The 16204-nt window shown below is 37.1% G+C and overlaps 1 protein-coding gene across 3 annotated transcripts in view; it reads right to left on the bottom strand.

Moving 5' to 3' along the window:
* Positions 1–566: 566 nt before the first annotated feature.
* Positions 567–16204, bottom strand: part of EGLN1 (egl-9 family hypoxia inducible factor 1) — a 59748-nt gene continuing 44110 nt past the window's right edge. The window contains exons 2-5 of one of the 3 annotated variants that reach the window (XM_015448422.3): positions 10825–10944; positions 7428–7564; positions 4387–4454; positions 567–3287 (exon numbers count right to left, since the gene is read on the bottom strand). In XM_015448422.3, coding sequence (XP_015303908.2) covers positions 3223–3287; positions 4387–4454; positions 7428–7564; positions 10825–10944 — 390 coding nt within the window. In that variant the 3' untranslated portion in view covers positions 567–3222. The remainder of the gene's footprint in view (positions 3288–4386; positions 4455–7427; positions 7565–10824; positions 10945–16204) is intronic. The other 2 variants (XM_045391789.2, XM_065546601.1) reach the window with 2 other exon arrangements.

Below are 16204 nucleotides of genomic sequence, written 5' to 3'. Positions count from 1 at the left end.
GCCCTTTCCTTCAATCCACCCAGCTATATTTCAGTGCAATTCCCAAATGTTCTAAGGCTGGAAAATAACATCATGGGAAATTTTTTTTTAAATAACAGATGTATAAACATGTATTTTGATCTTACCTTAATAAGAGCTCTCATATTTTAGTGTATGACCACACAAATTAAACTTTTTTGCATATACACAATGGTACATCTATGACAATTAGAGATAAATGCCTAACCCCACTTCCTTTTGCAGCAGAGGGGTGATACAGATCTGTCAACAGCTATGAATGTTAAAATAATTTTTAAAATCCTATTAAAAGGGCAAGAATTCAAGTGCTGAGAATCCAAACAGAATTCATGGATCCCACACACAGTCCAATGACCCCAGGGATGTTTCTAAAATTGTTGAACTCCTATGTTTACTGTTCTCTTTCCTTCATTGTCATTTATAGAAAGTTACACCAAATGTTCTACACTAAGCCAGAAAAGCTTTATCTGATGAAAGGGATCATTTGGAAAGCCAATGTATGATAAAGGATTAAAAAACAAAGACAGCTGGAAATAACCACCATAATGTTTTCAAGAACATTTATACATCTTTTTAATTAGATTAGCTTTACAAGCAACTTGAGAGCTCTTTCATAATGAAACACTGCTTTTCAAATTACATGACTTTATAGTCTATCTGTATATGAATCCTGAAAATCTTTGCCTACTATTGATAAAGGTCTGTGTTTTACAGCTGGTTAATGTGTTGAATAAAAACAGCATTATGAAGCTTTATCTTTAACCAGGATTAAACACATATAGGCCACAAACAGTTTTAAATTTTGTTTGAAATAGAGTCCTGCTTGGTGACAAGTTAATAGTCCCACTAACATGAAATGAATGGATATTAAAGAAATGGCCAACCTGATTTCTTGATCTTTTCACAATGATTTCCAAGAGAGTATATAAACTTTTCCAAAAAATATACAATTTAAGACCTGTCTGGCAAGCACAACCCACAGATAGTAGAATCTGATACTTTTTACAACTGTTGAGGTACACACTGAATGACAACAGGGGCTCCCAAATTAAAAGGCTGTGGCTGTACATCTTGATAATCAAACAAACCTCCCATCAACATAAAACAATTTCTACTAACCCTAAAAAAGATAATGCTTTTGAGTTGTGGCCTAACGCCGCGCACTGTACTATAGACCAGATGGCAAAGACAACTTGCGCTCCCGGGTTGGGCTGGCAGAGGCACTTACTGTAGAGAAGTGATGTTATCATCTGGAAGGAAGGGGAAGAAGTAGAACAAAACTGAATATGGGCGAGGAAAAAACAAGAAACTCTCACTTTCTCCTGCAAATTCTCCTAAGTGAGGTCACTATACTGAACATTCAATCTCACCCTAAGTCCACACTGTTGGCTTCACTACCCAATTTTTTTTTCATGTTTTACATGAATAGCAATGGCAATCTTTTAATAAAAATTACTGAGCTTCCCATAGAAAAGGTCTCTAATTGAATACAAACTATACAGATGCTAAAAACAGTTGAAATATACAGAAAATTTCTGTATACTCACATTTTGGCAAAGAAGATCAAGGACAGAGATAGAAAACCTAAGCGGGCAAGGTCTTACACCCATAATTCATGCAAAATATGGATACCACCCTTTAGGTTTTGCTAAAAAGCCTAGGAAAGTGAAGTCTAAGCCATCCGTCCCAATTCATTCTTTACATAACAAGTCTGGGAGGCCTTGTGTGATTTTCTAATATTCCTTCGTTGTTTAAAAAGTAAATAAAACCCATGAAACAAAATAAAATTATCTGATTTTGCACCTGTTTTGTTTTTTCTAAGCTAAACATCTTTCAGTACACGTAAGAAGGCTGGCATCACATCTGGGAAATGCCTTAACAGATATGTGAGGAGTTACTGCACATTAAGTCAGTAACCACACACTTCGGTTTCAATGTGTACATAATCTCCCCCTGATGCTCTTCAACAGAGACAAGGTTCTTGTCTGCAGATCAGACAGATCACAGCATTAGGAAAAAAACATTAACAGCAAATTTGGAAGTACGATCAATTTAAGGAGAATCAAAAGGAAAAGACTTAGAAATGGGACATTATTGTCTACATCTACAGGATACATATACCTGAAAGCTTAAGAAAGCCCTTATCTTAGGAACTTGAAGTTGAGGATAATCTCAAGTTCACTTAGTGCCAGTCACTTTAGTTTTTAAAAAAATTTAACTTAAACCCCAGCCTAGGCAACATGGCAAAACCCCGTCTCTACTAAAAATACAAAAATTAGTCAGGCATGGTGGTGTGTGCCTGTAGTTCCAGCTAGTTGGGAGGCTGAGGTGGGAGGATTGCTTGAACTTGGGAGGCAGAGTTTGCAGTGAGCCGAGAATGCACCACTGCACTCCAGCCTGGGTAACAGAGCAAGACTGTCTCAAAAAACAAACAAAGAAAAAAAAAATTAAACTCTTCTTATTGTGTCTTTTTCCTTATAAAACATTAACTAAAAGTTATTGGTAGTAAATGGCAACTGTTTTACAATTAGGTTTCATTACTGACAATGTCAAAAAAAGCAGCAATCTTGAAGAGTTCAAATTAGTGTAAGATAGGAAGGACTACAAAACAATCTGATTTTTCAGTTGTAATTAAAGTGCTCCTTTTCTTATTTTAAGTAAAATAAAATTAATCATCAGTCACTGGCAACAATCATTATTAAGAGGTCTTTTAGGGCAAAATTTAATAGTATGAAGAGGTTTACAAAAATAGATTGATGTTATTTTGAGGAATAATACTGTAATTTTTTCTCAATTCAGTTTAGATAAATTGTACCTAATATAGAAAAATTATCCCAAATTCAAACTTGATATAAAAAAGGGAGAGATGAAATGAACTCAGCTAGATAACAGATCTGGCAAAATATAAGAATGAAAAAAATTCTACACAGGGCACTTATTTCATATCCAGACGTAAAAACCATTTTCAATTAGTAGCTTATCTTCTTCCTGTAAGCAATCACAGATTCGAAGTTGATCATGCAGTACAAAGTCACAGCAGTCAAAATCTTCTGTTTGATGCAACACAAAAAGTTGTTTCTGTTTCCTTATTAAAATGCGAACTGGTTGTCTATTTTTCTTTATCCCATTTATTCTTATTCACAAGTTAACAAACAGCGTCAACAATTATTGTAGATGAAGTGGGGTATTGCTGGATCAAAGGCTCTAGAAGACGTCTTTACCGACTGAATCTGAAGGTTTATTGAGTTCAACCCTCACACCTTTTTCACCTGCAAGGCAAAAAAAAAAAAAAAAAATTCATTCATTTGCTAAGCACCAGAGAGCTTCTGCTACTGCATTCCACTGAATTCCTAATAGTATGGACAATATTTCAACTTTGCAAACATCATCTGAAAACTATCACACTTGTACTTTCGAAAACTTCCCTCAGCATTTTATTGTCATGAGGTTTCGAATAGTAAACCTTCAAGGATAAAACTATCCTCTACACAGAGATAATGATTTTGTTTTTATTTTAAAAGCCATTTGAATTTCTTCAACAGAGTGTTCAGTGTCTCTGAAAGCACGCTAATGAGCTTCTGCCACAAATAATGGCTTTAAAAATACATAAAAAATGCATGAATATTCCATTTTTATGTAAAGTTGACGTGCAATTACCAATGGCTCTGGAAGACACAGCTAATCAGTAATGTGAATACTCAGTGGATTTTTGGAGATAGAAAGTAGAGTTAAAGAAAAGAAGGTAAGTGGTCCATCAGATGGGAAACAGACCCCCTGCTCTTGGAGAGGCAGTCCATAAGTGGAAGAGAAGGGGAACTGGCATAATTGAAGGATCTTCAGGTTCAGTACAGGAGTGCTGACTGACCTATGTACATCATTAGCAGATAGGGAATCTACACGTCTGTGTCACTTACTGATTTTGGCATTTCAATTCATCTTCTTTGTATTAATTTTCTTCATGTCTACATTTAACATGGAAGACCTAGAGTACTGTTTAGAGCACATACATTTGAAAAGGAAAGGGTATTAATTTAAGGAGTGAATGAGAGGAAACCAGATGGCCGTTACCTAGAGTTAAGTGGCCTTTAACTGAAAAGGATAATCACAGAAAACTCAGTTTGTATTTGAATAATTTACTCAGACTTCTTTGCCTCAAATTTTCTGCATCCTTTGACAATTTTTTTGGTTAAAGATAACAATGAAGATGACTTAAGTCTTCTTAAAAAACAAGGCAAATAAGAAATCTGATAAAAAACAAAAAGTAAGTATTCGTGGTGTTAACAAAGACTATGCTTGAGTTTCCTGAAAGCATCACCTGATTGCAGGGTATTTCTGTACCAATATATCCTGGCCCCAAATGACGTTTACCTGTTAGATATTTTACTTTAGCTCGTGCTCTCTCATCTGCATCAAAATACCAAACAGTTATTGCGTACCTAAAAGAAAATTTAGAATAGGATAAGAATGATCACACTGCGGGGAAAAAGTGGTATTTTGCTGCAATGGTATATTAAAACTTGTAATGCCAAAATTATGCCTAAATTGGAATGATATCAAAGGATAAATTTAACAGCTTATTTATACAGTAACCTTGGTGCTAAAGAGTATAGCTGAGAACCAGGGGAGGCTAAAATTGATGCCTGAAGTTGATGAGTTTTTGTGACTTTCTTAACACTTATTTCAATTACTTATTTTTTGCCAGGGAACTGCAGATCAGAAAGAGACAACAGGCCAGGCATGATGGCTCACGCCTGTAATCCCAGCACTTTGGGAGGCCGAGGTGGGTGCATCACGAGGTCAGGACTTCAAGACCAACCTGGCCAATATAGCGAAACCCCATCTCTACTAAAAAAAAAAAAAAAAAAAAAATCAGCCATGCGTGGTGGCACATGCCTGTAGCCCCAGCTACTCAGGAGGCTGAGGCAGGAGAATCGCTTGAACTTGGGAGGTGGAGGTTGCAGTGAGCCGAGATCACACCACTGCACTCCAGCCTAGGCGACAGTGTGAGCCTCCATCTTAAAAAAAAAGAGACAATGAAAGGGTAAAAGAATGGCTGTTACAGAAAAAGCACATTATCAATAGCATAAGTACTAAAAGAAAAGAAAAGAAACAGATAAAAGGACTCAAGGCATTGCAGGCTAACAGTTTCAACAGTCCCTGAGGACATCACTACATTATAGCAAAGAGTAATGATAGATGTTTACAATTACAACCTTGACAAAGTTAAATTACACTAAGAAGTTTTAAGGATTTTTATCAAAGCAATTATACTGTGTTTTGTGTTTAAACTTTGTCTAAACTTCATTTTTCTGAAAATCTGACTTACTTAGAATATTTCATTCCACCAATAAGTGAGGCATCTCTGGTTTATTAAATACTACAAAAGACATAGTTATACCTTCTGATATAAATAATGGGGAAAATGTACAAATGCTATAGAAAGTGAAAGTATACTACAAATCACCAGTTCCTAGGCAGAATATAGCAATTAGTTCAAATATATTGTGGATTGTGGCCAGTGGTCACAGGGGAAAAAGCAACGTTGATCAGATATAGAGCCAGTAAATATGACAGAATGAAAAATCACGTAACGTATTTTGAAGTAAAGAGTATGGGAGTTTGGACAACTGGGAGCCTGAGGTGTACAGACCCCACCACTGGTGAATCACAGAGCTGAGATCTAAGGAGGCCTCCTGACTTCCAGACCAGACTCTGCTGTTTCCAGACTGCCACTACCTTTCTTACCACGTGGCTTCTTCTACTTTCGGGTGGCCCTGGAAATCGGAAAGGGCTCAGATACATAATTGTATGTATCTTTTGCCCATGCCCTAAACTTTTAGTTACTTAGCAATCAGAATTCTACTATCTGGATCAACAACTTACCTTATGTCATTCTAACTTTCCAGCCTTATCACCCATTCTAGATAAGATCAGAATAGGATTCTACTTCAAGAATCCTTTTCCTCACATGATTTTCTGTGCCTTAACTGGAACAACTACGCTTTTTCCCCCAGAACTTTACTAACACGACTGCACTCCTTGCCTCTCCTCACCTACGCCAGCTAAGCCTCTCCCTTCAAGGCGCACTTGCCCATCTCTCCAATGTAGCACCACCTTCGTTCCTCTTAACTCCTGTAGCACCTAGCCTCCATGTCATCTGGCATTTATTTACTATAAACTCCCAAATGTCTGTTATTTATTTATCTAAAAAGGACACAACCAAACACTCAAGATTTCATAAAAAGGAAGGTCTATGAGGCAGTTTCTGGGTCAGAAAATCTTTACAGAAGCAGCAGGGGGCAGAGACGGCACTGGGATGCCACTGGGAAGAGACACTGAATTGAAAAGGGCACATCATGTGATGTGACAGTCTTTCTTTGGTTTCCATTCAGGATTTCTTACCATCTCTGGCTACAACCTGCTTAGCTTGCTACTTATTATGTGAATTAGGATGCAGGCAACACATCTCAGAATGCAGGAAGAAAAAAGGTACAGCTGATAATCAAGTCGTTAGAGTCAACCATCACTACTAACGCCAACTTTCCACCCAGCACATCTAAGCCTGTGCCTCTTCTCGCCGCCCTAGCATCTCCTAAGCCAGATACAGCAAATGAATGCCAGGAGCTCACTATCAGAATGTTCCAAGACCTTTCCATAATAAAAAGTAAGTATTTTAAAAACGGTACTATTTTTCTACAAATATTTACTTTCATGATAATGTCTACAATATTTCGTTTTGACAGCCAGAGCATTTTGAGTCAGGATAAATGTTTTTAAAAAAAGCATTTAAAATAAAGCACTAAACATAATAGGCTGCAAATACCCTGTAGAAAAAGTATAATGAAACAGATGCTCACTATTTGTAAAACTAATAGGATCATTTTTCTAACATTAACTGCCACACATGGTAACCTGTTCTCTACTTTTCTTTCTTCCGTTTTCTCTTCACTTCTACTCTCTGGTTACCTCTGATTTTTCTACTATGTATTCATTTTCCTATGTTGTCCCTCTCTTTTGTCCCTCACCACCTTTTAAAAAATCCTTTTCCTTTTCTTGATCTTTCTCTCTCCCAAGTAAAATACTCTTACAAAAATCAAAGAATGGATAGTAGTTAAGAGATGCACTAAGCAAGGAGAGAGTGCTAGAAAGATGGGAGGGCCTGTGCTTCCCTTTCTTCAGAGTGGCTGTGCAGAGAAAGACACATTTAGTACTAACTGTTAATGAGTCTTATACAATTATTTGAATTCAGATGACTGTGCAACATAAATCTTATACAATTATTCAAATTAAAATGACTGTGAAAAGTACCTGGCAGGAAAATACTCATTAGAAAGCTTTCAAGTTTACTCTACAGATTCCCTCCTGTCCTACCATACTCTAAACCAATTTTTTCTGAAAAGGAATACTACCTTGTAGCATATGCTGGTTGTACTTCATGAGGGTTGCGACGGTCAGACCAGAAAAACAGCAGTCTATCAAATTTGGGTTCAATGTCAGCAAACTGGGCTTTGCCTTCTGGAAAAATTCGAAGTATACCTCCACTTACCTAGGAAAAGAGACAAATCTGTAAGTAGTAGTAACCAAAAATGCTACCAGATTAAATTTAGGGGAAAAAAAAGAGACAATTTCAATGTCTTAATTGGATTATTCACAAATACATCTCAATTAATAAAGTATGAAGATGAGCTGCAATTTTAAAAGTATATGCATTGATGCAAGGAAAAATTTAGTTCTTATTTCAGGGATATATATTTATTTATTTATTTATTTATTTATTTATTTATTGAGATGGAGTCTCGCTGTCACCCAGGCTGGAGTGTAGTGGCACAATCTCAGCTCACTACAATCTCCGCCTCCTAGGTACAAGCAATTCTCCGGCCTCAGCCTCCTGAGTAGCTGGGATTACAGGTATGCGCCACCATGCCCGGCTAATTTTTGTATTTTTAGTAGAGATGTGTTTTCACCATGTTGGTCAGGCTGAACTCGAACTCCTGACCTCAGGTCATCTGCCCACCTCAGCCTCCCAAAGTGCTGGGATTACAGCTGTGAGCCACTGTGCCCAGCCATTTTAGGGATTTTTATAAGTATCCGATGAAACACAAGAATGTTATCTGAATTTAAAAGTCTTAAAATGATGCTTGAAAGTTTTTTAAACTACTAAACATTTATTTATGCTAATGATATGTTTAACCTACTCTTGAAATAGACTTCAAGAAATTTTGAAAAAATTATTATTAGAAATAGATTATGTCAAATAAAGAGTTTACCATACTTTAAATTTCAATAAACAACAGGATAGTCACAGATACCTCTCATTTAAATAATTCAGTATATCAGTAGAAAGTGTCATCATTTATTATGACCATCATTATTGTCATCATCACCATCACCATCAGCATGTAGTCCATTAGAACCTGTGGCTCTCCCTTTCAAGATTGGGCTTGATGCATCACCTGCTTGTGAAACTTGATTCTATCCATAAAGGATTATTATTTACCTAAACACCAACTAGGCATCAAATCACAGTGGGAACTGTGGTGGACTCTGGGTGCAGAGTAGGGAATAATGCAGACAGACTTTGTCCTTGTGGTGTTTAAGATCTGGGGCTAGGCAAAACTCAACCAACCAAGTAGTTCCTTACTCTTGAATAACTACACTCCGAAGCAGGTAGACTCTTAAAATTGAAAGAAACTCTAACACCTGGTCAGGACAGCATGGACTTTGAGCCTAAGCCTAGAATCTATAGTTAAAGCTTTATCAGGCTCACCATCAGGTAAGTTAAATTCTAGCTACTTTGATACCCCTGCCAACCTCCTCAGGTTCCAGTGTTGTTCCGAGTGATTCCCCAGGCTACTATGCAAATATCTGAAGAACCTCCAAACTGAGAACATGTTTTCTTTCCTTTTTTCCTGCTCCCTTCCCTTTGACTCAAGTCACTGGGAGTACCACAGGTGACCTGCTGAAAATGTTTTAAGAGAAATGGCTACTTGACACATCCACTCTTCTTCCTCTGAATTAGGTGGCCCTCCTGTGTGCTCTCATAGCAATCTGTCTTGACACTTTGCATAACTATCTGTAACTGTCAATCTTTCTGATCTGTATCCTCCAATAGATCCTAAGCTCTGCCAGGGCTAATTCCATTTCTGCTATATCCCTAGCATCCAGAACATCTGGCACACTACATATTCAGTGCAATCTTGCAACGGAAAACTTCTATTCCACATATAAAAACACTAGGGATGTTTTTCTGCCTATGTCCTAATTTAAAACCTACATATTAATGACCCTAAGTCTTATAGAAATTGTAAGATCAGCCTAGAAAAAGCCTAACAAAATCTAGAAGTTAGAAGTTGATGAAACACAGTTCTAGCTTTCTAGCTATTCACAAAATCTGAAAAAAAGTCAATTTTTAAATTTTAACTAAAGTTACACCAATCTGTTTTGCGCCTTGAGCTCAAATTCAACTACAAAATTTATTTCTCTACTTCAAACTTTGAAAGCTGTAACAGAAAAACCATGCTTGTTGACATAATGCCTCAATATATACTTAGCAGAAAGTTTAGTTCCATTCTGAACCTGGACTAGGGCAGAGAAAACTCTTCAAATCAGTGTGTGTTTTAAAAAGATTACTGGAGCACTGTGAGCATATTCTAAACTTAAAACACTTTTTAGGGTAGGATTAGGTTTTTGTACATTTAAGACTCAGGCAGTTTCCATGTGTGTGTTTTGGGGGATGCAGAGAAAGAGGTGTTTTAAAGGTTATTTGACCTTTACACCTGGCTACACAAGTATGTTCACTTTGTGAAAATCCACTGAACTATACACAAGCCACTTTTCTATTTGAATATTTTACTTAAGATTTTAAAAAATCAACCAAAAAATTAGTCTGTACAGTCTCTACTGTAGTAATACATGACATATTTTAAAAAATCATTTAAATTTAATGAGACTCACGCTAATATTAAGAAAATATATATTTAAAACAAGAGAGATTAAATATACTGTACATTCTAATTGATTTTACAGGGCTTGTCAGTACTGATAAAATTCCAGTTTTTTAATAATCAGGGAAAGACTGAATCCTGCCTCCAATATTCAATTAAACAACTCAATGCCATACAATATTTTTACAAAAATGCAAAGAATAACATAGCAAATAATCCTTATTTCCTTAACAATTATCTATAATCTCCCCCAAAGCCATTATAAAACAACTGTTCTCAGAAGTGTTTGTCTAAAAACTATTAAAAGGAAAATATTTTAATAAAGGTCACTTTTCTAAAAAAGTTAGATTTTAGATAAATGCTCTAATATCTGAAAACAAATGAATCCACTTTTAAAGATTGATCAGTACTTTTTTATATGGTTTTATTGAGTTATAACTGATATACAAAAATGCCTATCTTTAACATTTACGATTTGATGAGTTTGGATGTATATGCACACCCCCGTGACACACCACAACCAAGATAATAAACATATCCATCACCTCTCAAAGTTTGTTTCCCTTCCCTTAACCTCGTGTGTGTGTGTGCGCGCGCGTGTGTGTGTGTTTAGAACACTGAACATGGAATCTCCTCTCTTAAATGTTTAAGTGCACAACACTACATTGTTAACTACAGGTATTATGTTGTATAACTTAAGACTAGTATTTGTTTCATTTTACAAAAATCCACTCCTAATACCTGAGACTGAAACAAACTTAAGAGGAAAATTTTTAACTGTGTCTGTGACAGTCTCACCTATCAGAAGTATGAACGTAATGCTTTTGTAAGAAAAAAATAAATGCTCAATTAAGTCGCATACCTTGGCATCCCAGTCTTTATTAAGATAATATATACATGTCACACATCTTCCATCTCCATTTGGATTATCAACATGACGTACATAACCCGTTCCATTGCCCGGATAACAAGCAACCATGGCCTGTAATGATAATAATGATGATGATTATTAAAGTCCACATATAAATAAAAAGAGAGAACAGCTAATAAATCAGATCTCTGATTTTTGGCTACTGATTCACACTTAAGATTCTTCTAATAAAAATAATATTTTGTAGGTAAGAAAGATAAGGCTATTCTACATTAATATTTATGGGGAACACAAGATAGGCTGATGAACAATTCAAGGACTGGTGAATTCTGCTTCACAGTGGTAACTCCAAAGATCAGAAAATTTTCATGGTCCTACTTTCACAGTCATATAAATATAGATAATCAAGATCAAGTGAGTTTTTGTCCTGCTCCATGGGAGACTTCTCTCTTCCCTGAGCTCACCTAAGAACACCTACTTTACCATCTGACAGGTGAACCAACCCAGTCAAACACCCCACCTGACATTGTCTCTGAATGGTACCAATGTTGTTTTGTTTTTTTTTTTGAGACAGGGTCTGGCTCTGTTGTTGAGGTTGGAGTGCAGTGGTGCAATCATGGCTCACTGTGGCCTCAACCTCCTGGGCTCAGGTGATTCTTCCACCTCAGCCTCCTAAGTAGCTAGGACTACAAGCACGTGTCACCAGGCTGGTTAATTTTTGTATTTTTTTTGTAGAGATGGGGTCTTACTATGTTGTAATAGGGATCATTTAGGTCAACTCAACTCCAAACATTAATTCATTTAATGTCAGTGATTTTTTTTTTTAAAAAGACTAAACAAATTAGCTTATGTAAGTTTACCCTCTTTGAACCAGAAAGAAAATTATTTGCTCAGATTATAACAAGATACGGTTCAGAAGATTGCTGGATGTTAAGCATAAAGGCAGAAAAGAGGCCCGAAATAAAAAGCACAAAAAAACTTCCATATTCTAGGTGTACATGATAATCAACTGAAATTGGTAAAGGAATTTTTAAAAAGTTCTCAGGAATTATGAAGAAAACAGACAAAGACGTTCAAGGTTATGAACTATTCTTGTTTTTGTTTGTTTTTTTTTACGGAGTCTTGTTCTGTCGCCCAGGCTGGAGTGCAGTGGCATGATCTCAGCTCAATGCCTCCGCCTCCCAGGTTCAAGCAATTCTCCTGCCTCAGCTTCCTGAATAGCTGGGATTACAGATGCATGCTGCCATGCCCGGCTACTTTTTGTATTTTTAGTAGATACAGGGATTCACCATGTTGGCCAGGCTGGTCTTGAACTCCTGACCTCAAGTGATCCTCCCGCCTCAGCCTCCCAAAGTACTGGAATTACAGGCATGAGCCACCACGCCCCCCAGTTTGTTATGAGCTATTCTTGAAGTCCTTTATTTCTTCATATATTAAAGTCAATGAATTAGCATAAAGTTATCAAACAGTAACCAAATTGTTCTACTATATTAAAGAAAAATGCTAATTTTTAAAATTTACTTCCCATCCCTAAGAAACTGAGAGGCATCTTAAACCTAAATCCTTATTTTAAAATCCTGTTTTCCTAGACACTCTGAATTCACTGCTCTTTACGAGAAGCAGAATTTTTGGAGAACATTATATATGTCTCTGTTTTTCCTGACTCCAGACAGACTTAAGTTCCTTCTTTCAGCACTGGAGGTTGGTAACAACCAGGAGTGTGGCATGGGCTTAGTGGGTTTAAGTGATCAATAAATGATGAGCCCAAATGATTTTCCTGTCACTAGCTACCAAGGAAAGAAGTTTACCTTGAATAGTAACTGTAAGAGAGTACTAATTTAACAACGCAATTACTCCATTTGTGGTTAACTGAGGTAATCATGATGAATTACACAATATATTGTTATTAATGGGAAAGAAGGGGGAAACCTGAACTCTACATCTCAAAAAAGTTAATTTGGGCCTTTCCAACTATCTGGTAACTTCAGTATCTCTTGTGCAAAGAAGGAAGGGGAAAATATTTGTCATTCACTCACCCCATCGCATCCCATATATCCATTTAACAAATACCTCTTGAGCATCTACTATGTATATGAAAGGCACAGGGGCTAAAATGATGAACGAAAGAGACAAGGTCCCTTGCACTCATTGACAGTAGTCCCTCCTTAAAAGAAGTTTTGCTTTCTGTGATTTCAGTTACCTTTGGTCAACTTAGTCCAAAAATATTAAATGGAAAATTCCAGAAATAAATAGTTCATAAATTGCACACCGTTCTGAGGAGTGCACTGAAATACCTTGTAATCCTGCCCTGTTTTGCCTGGGATGAATCATCCCTTTGTCCAGCATATCCACACTGTAGATGCTATCCGCCCATTAGTCATTTAGTAGCCTTCTAGGTTATCAGAGCAATCATCATGGTACTTGTGTTCAAGAAAACCTTATTTTATTTAATAACAGCTCAAAGTGCAAGAGTAGCAATGTTGGCATACTGTTATAATTGTTCTATTTTATTGTTGTTGTTAATCTCTTACTTTATAAATTAAGTTTTATTATAGGTATGTATGTACAGGAAAAAACATAGTATATATAGGATTTGGTACTATCCACAGTTTCAGGCATCCACTTTGATCTCGGAAGGTATTGCCCTCAGATAAGAGGGGACTATTGTACTATGAAATCTGGTCTAATGGCATAATTAGCCAATAAACAGATATATAATACAATGTTAGGTAGTGAAAAGTTATATTTTCTTAAGATACGAAAAAAATTAAGTATATAGAGAACGATGACATGATATTCTTGAACAGTGGTTGACATCTCGGCTTACTTAAATGAAGAGAGCGGCAAGTTGGGCAAATCTCTGAAGGGAGAGCAATGTGGCAAAGGGAAAATGAGTGCTCAAAGGCTGAACAAGGCAGGAAAGAACAGCAGGCCAGTGTGGCAGGAACACAGCGAGCACGGGCCAATGTGATCAGAGAGGAACCAGGTAACCCAGAGCTGCAGGGCCTGGTAAGCCACAGGAAGGTCTTTGGATACTGTGCTAAGAAGGGACAGGAAGCCAATAGAGAATGTATCTGACTAATGTTTTAAGAATATCAGTTTCAAGTCTGTATAAATAAAAACAACCACAACAACCTCAATATCACTTACCACCTAACATGTATTGGACATTTGCTGTTTGCCACGTCCTAAGTAATTTGTGCATAATAAGTTGTCTGACACAACCATGCGAGGTAAACAGTATCATTGTTCTCATCCTCACTCCCTAAACTGAGGTTTAGAAAGGCTAACTACTATTCGCAAAGTCACATGACAGGGAATCTGGTTCCAGAACCCACGGAATCAACTACTGTACTAGATTGCAGGAAGGAAAGAGTGAAAAGAGAAGACTAAGTTAGCTATTACAGTTTTCGGGCAAGAAACCAAAGAGGCTGAGCCCAGAGTAGCAAAGTGGGGTGTATTCTGAAGGCAGAAAACCAACATGATTTGCTAATGGGTGGAGAATAAGAAGAGTCAAGAATGACTTTGGGGTTTTCAGCCTAGGTAAGTAAATGAATGGAGTCACTGTACATGAAAATGGAAACACTAGGTGAAAGAGCGTTTTATTAACAAGCATTGGGTAGGAGGGGAGTTAGTTGATCGGTAACTGTCAAAATGAGTCAGACATCCCAGATAGAACAAAACTGAGGGCACCAGGATTATCCCCCAACATGGGATCTGTTTGTATTAGTCACTTCTAAACTGCTTTCCTTAAAGCCCTGGAGCCCTAGGGAGGTATCTAGGGGTGGGGACTAATGGGGAATGAAGTGATATGAGAAGAGGCCAAACAAGCAGGTTTTACCCCAACCTTCAACTAGAGGCAGTGCTTAGCTGTTTCCTATGTAGTATTTGAATTCCAAGTGAGGATTCTTTGAAAAAATAAAAGGCACAATAAAGAAAAGTTTTAAATGTCACGTTTTGAAGAAAAGTTTTAATAAATTTAATTTAATTGTGTTAAGTTCTATAATCCCCAGTATTGCTCAATTATCACCATCTAAATGTATTATTTAAAAGTGGCCATTACCACTTTAGTCTTATCTGGCATTCCCTAGGTCCCCTGTGCTCTGCTCTGGTGACACGAATACTGAAAAATGAAGAGAAAGGAAGAAGGGAGAGGAGATGAGTGCTCCACAGGGCCTGCATGGATCGCCAACTCAATTAACTTGCCAATACCAGTCCCAGGAAAGGCAGTTCACAACTATAATTGTAAAAAGGATAACACGAAAACCACCAACGTAACCCTATGAACGAGAAAGCCTGAAAAAGAAACGAATGCAATCCACCACCATATAATTCTGAGGTAAATTCCTAATTTGCCACCTTATAGAGACACCAACTTTAAATGTTTCAATTTCCCATTGAGAAAAACCTATTTATACATAAACAAAATAAAACAATACTATTTTTTTCTTTTCTGATAGGAAAATATATATGATTAAAGATGTTCTTTTTATGTTTTCAGAGACAAGGTCTCACTATGTTGCCCAGGCTGGTCTTCAACTCCTGGGCTCAAACAATCTGTCTGCCCCGGCCTCCCAAAGTGCTAGGACTACAGGCGTGAGCCACTGGGCCTGGCTGATTGAGAATGTTCTTAAGATAGGAAACAGCATAAATTTGTTTTTCACTCTGAGAATAAAAGGAAGAGGTCTGCAATGCCTCTGAGGAATCTAGAGACATTTATTTCTAGCATTAGAAGGCTTAAATACGAAGCTGAACCAGGAAACTTATTTTTCTTTTTTGAGCTGAATTATTGTAAAACAGAGATACAAAGCTTAGAGAACTAAACTTTGATGGGTTATAGAACTACTATTTTTACCCTGAATGAAGGGAAAAGATTTACTATCAGAAAAGTTATCCTATTAAACTATATTATTAAAGCACTATGCTTTGACATAGCACTATGCCTTATGTAGAGGTTGATAGCTAACATCTACTCATCACTTATAGCCCAGGCATGGATTACCTCGGCCATTCTTTACAGCAAACCTTAGGTAGGCACAATTTCTCCCCCATTTTAGAGACCAGAAAACTACACTACAGTGAAAAGAAAAAAAATTGCCAAAGGTCAGAGACTCTAAATGGCAGAGACAGGATATGAACTGAGGCAGTCTAGAGAAAAACAACTTCCTTCTGTACTGTTCTTCAATTCCTTGCTCCAGAAAGGCATGTGTATAGTCTGCCCAAGAGTTCAGATGAATTGGTAATCCAGACTCTTAAGCGGCCCAGCACCTGCTGCAGTGGCATATGCTCATGCCTAATGCCCAATTCTCCCATGTCAGGATGTACAGTAAGTCCTCACTTAACAGCCTCGATAGGTTCTTGGAAACTTTAG

This window comes from Macaca fascicularis, chromosome 1 (genome assembly GCF_037993035.2).
Source record: "Macaca fascicularis isolate 582-1 chromosome 1, T2T-MFA8v1.1".
NCBI classification, from domain to species: Eukaryota; Metazoa; Chordata; class Mammalia; order Primates; family Cercopithecidae; genus Macaca; species Macaca fascicularis.
Note: the sequence above shows the minus strand (reverse complement) of the source record. Positions and strands in the feature narration are given on the sequence as shown.